General features: G+C 33.3%; 1 protein-coding gene across 11 annotated transcripts in view; it reads left to right on the top strand.

Moving 5' to 3' along the window:
- Positions 1 to 14,385, top strand: part of CSMD3 (CUB and Sushi multiple domains 3) — a 1,279,316-nt gene that overhangs the window by 379,037 nt on the left and 885,894 nt on the right. For all 11 annotated transcript variants that reach the window (XM_002759280.8, XM_017965625.4, XM_035276379.3 and 8 more), the window contains one exon: positions 12,082 to 12,194. In XM_002759280.8, the coding sequence (XP_002759326.1) occupies positions 12,082 to 12,194 (113 nt within the window). The remainder of the gene's footprint in view (positions 1 to 12,081; positions 12,195 to 14,385) is intronic.

Here is a 14,385-nt window from a genome sequence, read left to right on the forward strand (position 1 = left end):
ATCTTAGATTGATTAAATATTTAAATATATTGTAGGAAGTATACAATGAAGATTCATTTAATTTCTGAAGAGAAAAAGCATAAATGCAATTTGGAAAATTACAATGAAATAATATAGACAAATTTTTTTTTTCATGAAAAAAGTTTAAAAGACAAACAACAAAGTGGGGAAAAATAAAGAGTTTAATATTCTTAGTATAAACAACTCATACGAAATGATAATAAAAATGATATACCTCAAAATTAGGCTATTCCAAAGTCCTTTAGGTTGGAACTGATAATGAGCAAAAACCTCCCAAGCCTTCTCCAAGTGATCTTTAACTGATTTTCTCAAAGTCTCAGGTCTAAGTGACAGTCCTGTATCACTTAGCAAAAACATGGTAGGGAGAAATTGAGGAATTCCCCCCAGTGTGTGGGCAGCACAATGACATCCCAAATCAAGTGTGGATGAGAAGTGAGACTGGAATTCTAACATCTCTCTTCCTAGTTTTATTCTCCCACACCAAAGCCTGACTTCTCCACCCCTAATACACAGAGGGGTACAAGGAAGGACCCACACATTCCATTGTTGGAGAAAACTTTCGTGTTTTCCTTCCACCTTTTTTCTCTATAGTGCCTCTGGGGGGAACGTTGGTGTGTCAGGGAGAATCCAGAAGCAGAGCAAGTTATTGGTCTTCTCTTTATGTTCATTGTCTTGGTGAATATCTAGAAATGTTGCTGTACATACCATATGTATATACTGGTGACTACTATAGCCACCTGTGTATTTCATATCACTACTTGGACTTCTAAGCACTGCAAACCTAACATCTCCAAAATTGGGCTTTTACTATTTCCCCAGATTTCTACATTCAATGGTCTTTTCCACCTAATGAAGACCCTTCCATCTCTCCAACTGCTTAGACCAAGAATTAGTCATTTTTTACTCTTTCCTTTCTCACAAACTCCATTGGCTCTCAGCAAAATTAAGTCAGAAATCTGTACTGAAATATGGTACAGAAGTGACTCATTCCCAATTTGTCATGTTTTAGCTTTAAAACTGGATAAAAAGATAAAATGAAATGAAGTAAAAGGAAACATCCCAAAAGAAAAAGCATTCATTTTCTGACTGTAACCATTATCAATACTATCAGTTTGGAGACCTATTTGTAGGGGAAATCCAGAGGCAAATGCATGTTGGGAGGGAGGGATTTTATATTATGATCTTTCTTCCCTGAGTTGTTTTTCATGTAAGGGTTCTCAATAAGGAGTTCCTCTCCTTTCATGAGAGTGAAACTATACAGGCACTTTTGCAGGATACTTCCTGGAGTTGCCAGAAAGCCCACACTCACCTTGTCACAATATTTTCCCTCACTGAAAATATGAGAGAAGAGGGAGAGGCTGCTAGGCCATGCAACCCTGGATTCCTCAATTCCTTTACTCTCTTTTAACTTCATTATGCAGTAATTTCCATTTTTACTGGTTATCTTGCTAAATTCTATTCTCCTCACTAGCATGAAAGAGCTGACCCTGTATCTTTTTTGTTCATTAATATGCTCCCAGAGAAAATGCTTGGCATATTGAAACATTTGAGAATTATTCAGTGAATGGATTCTTAGCTTAGGGAAAAACTATCTCAATATAAGCATGATCTGTTTTTTTTTTTTTGTGTGATGATTTTTATGTTATCTGTGTGACTATATCTAACTTTAAATGTTCTATTACATATATGTTTTATATTCTAATTATAGTTTTCTTCCGCTGTTGCTAGGCAGTCTTTCATCTTTGATATCTTTAAATGAATAATAAGCATGTTGACACCTATGCTATTCATTCTCTGTCCCTGCCCTTTTCCCCCAGTCATTTTCTGCCTTCCTGTCTGCAGACCCTGTTGTTGTCCTCTGGTTTCCTATTAGTTTGAGCCATAAATGAAACTGACTTTTTCCCTATAACAGTCTCAGCCACCAGCTGTCTTTGTGTATAGGTATTTCCATTGTTTTTCAAAATGGAAATCTATGACCCTTGGTGCCACACCATTCCATTTTGATTTATTTTCCACAACTCCATGTAAACAGCGCATTCATTATCTTCAAAATTCTTCCTGAATGTGCTTGCAGATTTTGCTGGAGAATTATGAAAACATAAAATTCAGTTTTTGGGTTATTTCTTTGTCTTGCCCTTGCATTATAAATTCATTGTCTAATCTTTGCCTGATGTCCTAAAACAAAGTTAATTTGAGATCTTGGAATTTGGGGTTTGATAGATATTGATGCTTGATGAAAATTTAAAACAGCAAAAAAGATAATTATAGTCATATCTTTAAAGGAATCATTTGTTAATTTTTTCAGATAAAATTATAACTATATTTAAAAAATCATCAATGTAGTATAAGATACTGGGATTTGAGTTATCTTTTTGTAATGTTCCCTTCTTTTGGAATAACTGGAATAAACATTATGATGGTTTTCTTATTAACAAAATAGCAATATTTGCAATATACATCTATTTCTCAGCAACATATCATAAAAAAATTTCTACTTCATTGTATAGTGCATAGGTATTATTTTCTGGAATCAAATAAAAATGCGCCTGGAATAGTATGCAGTCCATAGCAAATCGCTCTCTTTAAATATTGTGTTTTCCTATTACTAATATTAACCTGCAAAATGTATGCATAGTTCACATACTAAAATGTCTCTTTAAATATTTTTTGGTAAAGACTTTAGGTAAAGAAATCAGAAAACCAGGAAATCTTTGAAAGTTCTAATATCTTCCATAATCAGGTTTAAGAAGTTTTGCAGCTTACATAGTTAACTTTTTACTTACCCAAAATATGGGCACCTAAATGTGAAATAGAGATAAACTGCCGAATAAGAGTAATCTTTGTTTGAATAAACTGTTTTACAAAAGATTTTATTTTATGTTTTTCTTTGGTTCTTCAATTTTCAGAGGGAGAAAGAAGGAATGGGCAGTGCAGTGGGATTGAATTGCACCTTTTCTATATTTGGCATCCAGAGTCTTTCAGCACATGTTGCTCTGTAATTATCTTTAATATTTTACACATTATTCTTATAAAATAATTTACATATGTGTGGTATTTGAAGAAACAGATCAGTGGTGCTCTTGAGTAGATATTTGAAGACACGTATGTTTACTGTTGAGCAAACCTGAAGCTGTTCCATTTCTATTCCTAGGAATATAGGAATAAAAGTTTTATTTAGTGAGGAAAGTAAAGATACTTACAATTCAATTTTGAATTCATAAGTATTCATATATTTTTCTTAGAATAAGAAAAATGATGTATAAGTTAGGCATTATACTTTAACCATACCTTGAAAGACACGCTGAGCATTTATTTCATATTCAACATTTACCATGTTCTTTAATTGCAATAACTCTCAAAATTGTGAATGAAAAAGATAAAGTCTAGATCCAGCATAAATATTAACTTTAGTTCAATGAAAGCAATAAATAAAATTATTGATATCAAGTAGATTAAGTAGCTGGCTCATTTAAAACTTTTTTTTTTTTTGAAACATTGGCTTTTGAAACCCATCTTAATGGGTACTGTGTCAGTCCAAGAGGCCTAAAGAAAAGTTGTTGTAAGCAATAGTTTTGTTATGGGAATGGAATGTATTGAGAATGTAATTATGTGCAAATAATAAAAGCATTTCTTTAGTGTGCAAAGAAAAGCAATTTAGAATATTTATAGTTTACATGTACATTGTATATGTACTAATAATAGTTGAGATTTATCTTCTCTAACCATAAGAAAGATGATCTTTTCCAGAAAATTTCAAATACTTCTGACCCTTTTATTTCAGTGAATAATTTTTTTTGTTTCAATTTTATGCCTCCAAGCACAGTAATATTTGGTTAATGTTATTGACAGGCAAGCTAAAAAAATCTTAAAATTATTTTTTTCTTAGATATATTGATGTATATTTTATGTATTGTAAATTTCATCCTTTTTATCCATAAAACATTACGTATTTTGACAAATATGTCCAATCATATAGCTACAATAAAGGTATAAATTTTTACCTTATACCAAAAAGTTGCTTCATGGCCCTTTGTAGTTACTTCCTTCCCACTACCTCCAGCCCTCTGCAACTACTGTTCTTATTTCTGCTTGTGTAGTCTTGTCTTTGTTCAGAATGTCATTAAATCATATATTATGCAGCCATACATTATACAGTATGTGGATCTTTTACTTATAATCCATGACAATTTGAGATTTGTCTTTGTTCTTAAATGTACATAGAATTGTTTATAATACTGCCTTATTATTGAAATATCTATATGTCATCTAAAGATAATCCATTTTCATTCCTGATCAAATTTGTATTCCTCCCTATCTTTCTTTATTTGATCAGTCTAGTAAGGTATTTATTGCTTTTATTGATTTCTTTCAAAGAGCAAGGGTCTAGAGGGTTTTATTTTCTCTTTTTCTCCTTTCAATTTCACTGCTTTGAGCTCTTATCATTATCATTTCCTCCTACATAGATTGGGTTTTGTTTTTTTTTTCTGATTTCTTAAAATGGAAGCTTAGACTGTTCTAACTCAATAGTGTAACACTCTATAAATGTTTTCCTAGGCCGGGCGTGGTGGCTCACGTCTGTAATCCTAGCATTTTGGGAGGCCAAGGTGGGTGGATCACCTGAGGTCAGGAGTTCAAGAACAGCCTGGGCAACATGGTGAAACCCCATCTCTACTAAAAATACAGAAATTAACCCAGCTTGGTGGCACATGCCTGTGGTCCCAGCTACTTGGGAGGCTGAGGCAGGAGAATCGCTTGAACCTGGCAGGTGAAGGTTGCAGAGAGCCAAGAATGCACCACTGTACTTCAGCCTGGGCAATGAGAGTGAAACTCTGTGGGTGGAAAAAAAAATCTAAGTGCTGTTAATTTTCTGGTTATTGATTGTTAAAATCTCTAACTGTATTTGTAGACTTGTCTTTTCCTTCCATAGTATAAGTTTTTTCTTCATGTTAATATACATGAATATGTATATTAAATTGTTTAAACTTATTAATGAGCTTATTTTCTATCATTATGTAATATTCTACCTCTGGTAGTATTCTTCAGCAGTATTCAGGTAATATTTGAGTAGTCTCTTCTGTATAGCATTAGGTTAACCATTCTTTATTTTATTTGATTAGTATTTGCATGGTATATTCTCTACCTTTTTACTAATAATCCATAACATATTTCTGACACCTTTACAGACATATAATTAACATATGTTGATATTAGCCCATTTATAGTCTAAGTCAAATGCTGTTTATTATATTCAGTGTTCTGCAACTATCACCACTAATTTTAAAAGTTTTTCTTTACTCCAAACCGAAAACTCACACTCATTAGCATCAAATCCCCATCTCTATCATCATCAGAAGGAGCACTGTACAATTACTAATCTACTTTCTTTATTGTTGCCTATTCTGGTTGTTTTATATAAATAGAATGATGTAATGGATGATGTTTTTTGACTGTTGTCTTTCACTTAGCATGATGTTTTCAAGGTTTATTCATGTTATAGCATGTATCTGTACTTCATTTTTATTGCTGAATATGTCACATTTTGTGCATATCTATTCATCAGTGGATGAACAGTTAGGTTGTTTCCAGTTTTGGGTTAGTATGAGTAATGCTGCTGTAAATAAATGATTAATTGTGATCTAATATTTAAGGTTAAAACCTTATTTTGAAATAATTCACATTGAATTGCAAGAAATAATAGAGAGAGATCCTTGTATTAGCTCATTCTCATACTGCTCAGAAGATACTGTCTGAGACTGGGCAATTTATAAACAAAAGAGGCTAATTCACTCACAGTTCTGCATTAATGGGAGTGGTAAGTCTCAGGACACATAAAATATAAGGTTTGTACAAGGCAAAGGAGAAACAACCACTTTCTTACATGGCTGCAGGAGACAGAGAGAATGTACAGGGGAAATTGCCACTTTAAAAACCATCAGATCTCCTGAGAACTCCCTCACTGTCATGAGAACAGCATGGGGGAAACAGCCCCCATGATCCAATCACCTCCCACTACTGACCTCCCTTAACACATGGTGATTACAATTCAAAATGAGATTTGGTTGGAGGCACAGAGCCAAACCATATTTTTCTGCCCCAGACCCTCCTAAATTCATGTACTTTTCACATTTCAAAACCAATCATGCATTCCTAACAGTACCCCAAAGTCTTAAGCTTATTCTAGCAGTAACCCAAAAGTCAAATTTTAGAGTCTCATATGAGACAAGGCAAGTCCCTTCCATGTATGAGCCTGTAAAATTAAAAAAAAAATAAAAGTTACTTCCAAGATAGAGTGCAGGTACAAGCATTGGGTAAATGTTCTCATTCCAAGTAGGAGAAATTGAACAAAACAAAGGAGCCACAGGTCCCATGCAAGTCCAAACCCTGCTGGGGCAGTCATTAAATCTTAAAGCTCCTAAATGATCTCCTTTGACTGTATGCCTCACATCCAGGCACACTAAGCAGTGCCCCAGTGGGGACTTCGTGTGGGAGCTCCAACTTCATATTTCTGCTCTGCATTGTCCTAGTAGAGGTTCTTCACAAGAACTCTTCTGCCTGGACTTCCAGGCGTTTTCATACATACTCTGAAATCTAGGTGGAGACTCCTAATGTTCAACTCTTGTCTTCCACATACCTGCAGGCTCAATACCACATGGAAGCCACCAAGGATTGGGACTTGCATCATCTAAAACAATACCCAAGCTGTACTTTGACCCTTTTTAGCCATGGCTGGAGCTGTAACAGCTGGGATGCAGGGTCAAATCCCGAAGCTATCAGGAAACCATTTTTTTTCCTCCTAGGCCTCCAGGGCCTGGGATGGGGAGGGCTGCTGGAAGTTCTCTGACATGCCCTAGAGATATTTTCCCCAATGTCTTGGCTATTAACATTCAGCTCCTCATAAGTTATGCACATTCCTGCAGCTGGCTTGAATCTCTCCCCAGAATACTGGTTTTCCTTTTCTACCACAAGGTCAGGCTGCAAATTTTTCAAACCTTTATGCTTTGCTTTTCTTTTAAACATATATTCCAATTTCAAACCATCTCTTTATGAATTCATATAACTGAATGCTTTCAAAATAAGCCAGGTGGCCTCTTGAATGCTTTGCTTCTTAGAAATTTCTTCTGGCACATACCCTAAATCATCTATCTTAAGCTCAAAGTTCCATAGATCTCTAGAGCAGAAGTAAAATGCCACTAGTCTCTTTGCTAATGCATAGCAAGGGTGACCTTTGCTCCAGTTGCCAATAAGATCCTTATCTCCATCTGAGACTACCTTAGCCTGGGATTTCATTGTCTATAGTACTATCAGCATTTTGTTCAAAACCAATTCAACAAGTCTCTAGGAAGTTTTAAACTTTTCCACATCTACCTGTTTTCTCCTGAGCCCTCCACACTCTTCCAACCTCTGCCTTTTACCCAGTTCCAAAGTCACTTCCACATTTTCAGATTATCTTTGTAAGAGTACCTCACTCTGCTGGTCTCAACTCTCTATATTAGTCTGTTACCACACTGCTATAAAGATGTTACCTGAGAATGGGTAATTTATTAAGAAAGAGGTTTAATTTACTCATGGTTCCACATGGCTGGGAAGGCCTTAGGAAACATAACTATCATGGCAGAAGGGGAAAGAGAAGAAAACACCTTCTTCCGGGCAGCAAGAGAGGGAGAGTGAGGGCATGCAGGAGAAACTACCACTTTTAAAACCATCAGATCTCATGAGAACTCCCTCACTATGATGAGAGCAGCAGAAAGAAACTGCCCCCATAATCCAGTCACTTCCACCAGGTCAATCTTTCAACATGTGGGTATTGTAATTCAAGATGAGATTTGGGTGAGGACACAGAGCCAAACCATATAAATTCCATATATTGTTCACTCACCATCCCACAAGAGTAGTATCCCTTTATAGCAAGAGCTATGTCCCACCTAACCTGCCCAACTGTAACACCTGCTATAAGGACTACTCAATTCTACATGTCTTTAATTTTTTTATTCCAAGAATGTTATATGAAGGGAATTATATAATCTGTAACCTTTTGTAACTGGGGGAGGGAGCAGGGGCATCCGGAAGATGACCCCAATTCCCCAGTCCGAGGTTCTTGGCCTTGGCCTATCTTACCCCAAAGCAAGGCGCCCCAGAGGTGCGGTGAGTTTGCCATTCAGAGAGAGAGAGAGAGAGAGAGAAAGACAGAGAGAGAGAGAGAGAGAGAGAAAGAGGAGAGAGAGAGGAGAGAGAGCTCGCTCCCAGAACCCCTCCCAGGCTGCTGTGGGAGGGGTTCCAGAGAAGGAATCCATATAGGGAAGAAGCAGCAGGATTTTATCTCTTGATTTATTCCCTCTCCATTGAAGTTTCTGTCCAATGAGGAGTCTTTCAAACTTCCTCTGGAGTGATTGATCTTTGACTCTGATACTGGATTGGCTACTTAGTCTACAACTCTGAGTTAGAGCCCCGCCCCCGACCTTTTTTTTATAAGGTGAGAAATGAGAGGATCCAGTGTCATTCTCCTATATGTGGTTAGCCAGTTATCCCAGCACCATTGATTGAAAAGAGTGTCCTTTCTCCACTATTGATGAAACTACAAAAATTTAGACAGCATAAAAACCAGATATGGCTGAAATTAGGACCTAACAGGAGAGTCATAAACGAAAGGAATAAGCTCAGAATAGTTTTAGGAACTTTACCAAAAAGACTGTGGTTCTCTCAAGTGTCTTATGTTTAACCAATTCTTAAAATCATGTTATAAGGATTGTAATTGTATTTGCTAAAAGACTAATTACAATAGAAACAATTACATAGGCTTTTAAATATCAATTTATTATTTAGTTATTATTTCTGCAGTAAATTGGAAAACAAAATTTTTTGCAAAGATTATGGCAAGTTTCTCTGTATTATTGTCAGTATTTATTTCTTCATTAAACATGCAATGAAATTTTATGACATTAATAATTTTTCAGTAATTACATTACAATTTATTTATTACCCAAGAGATTAAATTTTCTGTTACAAATAAGTATAGTAGTAGATGACTAATTATTGATATCTATTATTACCATACTTTTCTTGATATAATTTTCCAAAATCCAGTTTAGTAATTTAAGACATATAATCATGAGTATGGGTATTTTTATGGTGAAATGAAAAATATGTTAAAACAATGGTAACTTTACTTCCAGAAATTTTTTATCATGTAACTAGAATTTTTATTATTGTTGTTATAGGTTATTTGCCATTATCTGAAATACATATTTTTAAATTATTTGTTTGTTTTATTTTTACTGTATAAAACCATGATTTTTATCTTGCTTACTACCATATTTCCAACCTTTACCATTACAATTTGTCATATAGTTAATGTTTGGTAAATAACTGTTGAATCAATGCATACAATCTCTTTCTAATAAAAAGATTATTCTCATTGACTTTACGTTACAATTTGCTTACTCTCAAATGACCACAGTGATTTGACAGAGGGATAACAATAAGTTATATTTTAGAACATCTCCGTTAGTATTTTAAGAAGTTAATTATCTAAATTAATTAGTTTAATGGAATCTTTCCAAGTGGCATATATTCTCATTCCCTCATTTCCTGGTTTTCCTGATAACATGTGAAATAAGCACAGAGATATATAGATTTATTTGTGAGATTTCTCCATAAGCCATAAACAAAGCCATGTTGTTTATAATGGGTTTAAAAACTGAAAAATATTCAGTAACTATGATATGCAAAGCCCATGGGACTCCCCTATAACCAATGACTGTGTATTTCTCTCTGGTGGCAGAGGGATGCTGTGGTGCAAGTACTTTCTAGTTCAGTTTCTTGGCTTATCTAAGGTTCTGCTTCATATGCTGAACCTGAGGCTGTCAGGAATTTCTCTTAGTTTCACCCTTGTTAAATTGCCAGTATTTGCTCCACCTCATGCACATTCTGCCTCTTGCTACAGCAGCTCTACTTTCTTCAGGTCCACTATCTTAGATTACTGAAAGTAAATTCAAGTTGTAAACTATAGTTACATAGTACCTATTACTTGCCTTTCCTATAATCTATTACTGAAATTACTTTTCATGTCCCTGGAAAAGATGGAAAATTTATCATTTTTATTGTCCATTTCATCTTTACTTCCTTTCTCGTATTTCTTAATGTCCTCGTGGAGTTGATTCTCATTTACTGGGTCTTTTAGGGGTCTATCTCCAAACTCTGTGCTTCAGTGTATGACACACCTCCATGTATCTTGAAATATGTTTAACCTGTCAAAAATAATTATACTTTCCCAAATGGATATTCATGTTCATCAGAACAGGGAATTGAACAAAAATCAAGTTGTAAATCAAAATCTGGCATGAACTGTGCTACTCAATTGAAAATGTAATTGAACCAAATCCAAATAGGTTTTCACTGAATTACTATTTTAACCAAGCCAACCAACCAATAAGAGTAAATGTAATCTGTATATTTTCTGAAAGTAATGAAATCGGATTTTAAAACTTAAATCTAAAATTATAGTTATATTATATATTTTTAATAATTAAATTCAGATCGGAAGGAAAATCAGCCAGCTCAACAAACAGATTCAACACTATGAAAAGAGAAAATAGATGATTAATAAGGAAACGTTAAGAAAATGTGTTGCAATCCAAGAATAAAAATGAGAACTATGTGCCTAGATCCCAAGGTATTCATATTGGAATTCAACATTCTATACACCAGTAGGAACAATGATACATTAAAAGTGATTTTAAATTTTAATGGGCAGGTGGTCATCCACAAAAAGTGATGGCTAGCTCCCACACATCTTAGGAAACTTGGGTTTTCAGAGATAAAGAAGAAAGAGTATTGGATAGAGGGTCCTTGCATACCTGTACCTACACCTTAAAACTAATTACATATACAAGGACAGATTTTCCATCCTCCTTTTACTCTTCCCCTAGCATGAATAATTGCCAAGAGGTGAGAAAAGATTTGTAATTTCTCCTGACACTCCCACCCCCACAAACATAGTCTAATCAATCAGCTGTTTGTTTTGTCTTCTGAAGAAGAAAAGTGTGAGCTTTAAAGAATAGGAAACATATATCGGATTCTGGTTATTAAGAAATATTGATCTGAAACTCTTTGTAATTATGTAACAGGCTTGCTTTTGAGGCTCTTTTACTTTGACCTTATAGAAAACATTTAAAATTTAAATGGTTAGATATATGGTGGAAGTACAATAGGGCAGTATTTTTTTATTGCATTATGTCAGAAAAACTGCTTTGCTGGAAATCGTCAAAAAATTTCAAGTGAGAGGTAATTTATATGTTAATCGTGACCAATATCTGGAGCATAGTTCTCATATTTTGCTCTAAGATACCTGTTTTGAGTATAATATAAATGGTATTTTTGCAATCAAATATGTGAAGACTCTTCAATTATATTTGTTTGGATATATACAGTCTTTTTTCTGCCTATCCATTTGAGGTTTCTAATACACTATAGAATTATTTATTATAATGAAAGTTAGTCTTGAACATTTATAAGTTTATGAAATTACATAAAAACAGTGCTTGTTCTATGAAAAGAAATTGTGAAATTTGCCATTTAGTGAGAAATATTGAAAAAGCATTAAGTGGATAGGAGGGAGTATAAGAAGATAACTACAATGTTACTCTGGAAACAAGGATATCAATTTATTTGAGGTCTTTTGATTTTTGTAACTTTATTATGTCAATACATACATGGGTAGCATGGTGACTGGCACAATCAGCTTTGTTTTCTTTATTATTAACAATACAATAAATCATATTATTTGTGCAATAAATAAATTTGGATGAATCAAAAATCATGTGCAGTTAAAGTTTTACAATTGATTGTATTAATATACATAATCTGATTGGTACAGCATGTGTTCAGAATTACACTATTGTATAATTGACTTTTCTGTACATAAAAGAACTATTTCATTTTTGCTTAAAAAGTTGACAGTGCAAAATCATGAATATAAGTAGACATTTTTTTGGTCCCAATTTTGTGAAAAAGTTTACTGCTGAAAAGCTTTTTAAATTTTGTTGTTGTTGTCTTTCAATTCAGGTTATCTGGGATGAATATACCACCACCAATTATCAGCAACAAAAACTGGCTCAGACTGCATTTTGTTACAGACAGCAATCATCGATATCGTGGATTTAGTGCTCCCTATCAAGGTATATTTATGGAATACCTTTGCCTCTTTTGATATGTAAAATAATTTTGGTGTACACAACTGCATTCTGTGATAGAAAAATATCTTTAACATTTAGAAGTGGTACTTCATATAGGGAAAAATGGTCATTCTCTTGCTGAGGCAATAATGTGATCATAACTACAGTATTAAAGTTAGTTGATTTTTAGTAAATAATGAAAATTATGATTTCTAAAAGATATATATGAAACAGATGCAATATTTTGCTTTAATAAAGTGCTTCAGCAATTGGATCGTTGAACACACTAGCCAAAGTTGTATCACAAATCACTATAGAAAACCTTCAGTTGTAAGTAGGCTCTTCATCAATTAAAACTCACTTCTGTATGCAGTTTGTTTGTTAGTGCTAGTTTAATTATTCTCGTTAGGAGTTTTATCTACCAATTTTGTTAACAAAAATAATTTTCAATACATAGGACATATTTGATGCATTAACTTGAAAAACTCTTTGGAAGAGGATTAGTATGAAGATTGAGTACTAATAAAAATGTAGCTTCTACAATGTTCAGTAATACTATGTGAGCTTAGTGTGCTTTATCCTCAGACTACTAACATAAATAATTCATTTCATTTTCAGTAGTGTATAGCCTACTTTTTAGGGAATAGTAAGCATTGCCACAGTCACATTCTTCCATTTATCTGTGTTTTATTTTTATTTAATGCTTTCCCCTTTAGTAGTCTTCAGTCCTAAGCACTTTGTAATTTTAATATGATGACTTTAGGAAGCTTATAGTTAGTACTCAGAATGGCATAAGATCATATGTTGTTTTTTGGAATACAAAATTTAATAATTAGTTTATATTTTGAAAACCAGTAACCTCTCTGAAGCTGTTCTATCAATAAGATTTCTCTCAAAAATTGCAACAGCTTAATGTGATTCATAATAATGTCCTGAGTATCACTGCAATGAAAATCCTTAGGAAAGTAACTCAAAATCAAGATTTTAGACAAAGTCTACTAAAGAAAATCTATAGTAATGTTCATTTCTAAAGCAGTTAATTGGAATAGAAACATAAATGCAAATATGCTTTTAAAACTATGCAATGCATTAACATTTCTCATAATAGAAAATATTAGCCATCATAAAACACTAAATTTTAGAATTCAAAAATAAATATTTATAGAAAAATTATTTTCATATATTTTTTAAAATAGCTGTTTAGGCATAGTAACTTGAATCTTGCTGGTTTAAGCCAGAGTCACTATGAAATTTGTAAAAATATTTTATCCAGTTCCCAATTTTAATTTCTAAATTTTTTATTTACATTAGAGAGATATTTTATTGAAAATAAGATAATACTGTGAAGCCTCTTTATCTCTAGGTCTATTCTTTCTCTTGTGGAGTTTTTGTCCACATAATTCTATGGCTCTGATTTCTCTCTACAATGAGTTAAGGCTGATGCCATGGTAGAAATTCAAAAAACAATCTTCTTTGATTCATGAGATCTTTTCTACTAGATCCATGGAATCTTCTGGTCAAAAGCTTTCTATTCTTTCTCTAAAGAGAAATAAAGTAGCATTTATTTTATATGTATATGTAGAAACTGAAGTAAAAAATAGATCTCCTACCTGAAATATTAAATGATATTTCATTTGTTTTGTGCAATATGATTTCATGGAACTGATATCTTCAGACATAGTTGTTTTGCACTATAAGACAATGGCACAAAGATACCAGCAGACATGTTTACTTACTTAGACATTACAATATGCTACTCATTGGTCTTTAATTGACTTTTGTAGTATTTTTAAGATTGGAATTATGGTTTTCAAGCATTACCTGTTTTCCTAACTGAAAAGTAGCATCACTGTAGTAAAATGAAAAAGATGTGTTTTATGAGGTAAAATTTACTTCTATTTTCCGCAGGAAAAGGGACTCAAAAAAGGGAGGGACTTTATATATATATATATATATATATATCACAGAGGAAATAGAGTGGGTTAAAAAAATTGAAGCTTTGGTTTTATAATAAATTTAAGGGAAAGTTTTATTATATAAAAAATATGCCTTTGCATATTCTTCTTTTAAAACTTTCCTAATCCAGGCTTACTTTTGCTGATTGCATTATCTCCAGATAATATTCTACCTAGACAGCATACATTCAGTTGAGAAATAAGTCTTGAAATCATAATGATTAAATTTAAATTTAAAA

The sequence above is a fragment of the Callithrix jacchus genome, chromosome 16 (assembly GCF_049354715.1).
Source record: "Callithrix jacchus isolate 240 chromosome 16, calJac240_pri, whole genome shotgun sequence".
NCBI lineage: Eukaryota > Metazoa > Chordata > Mammalia > Primates > Cebidae > Callithrix > Callithrix jacchus.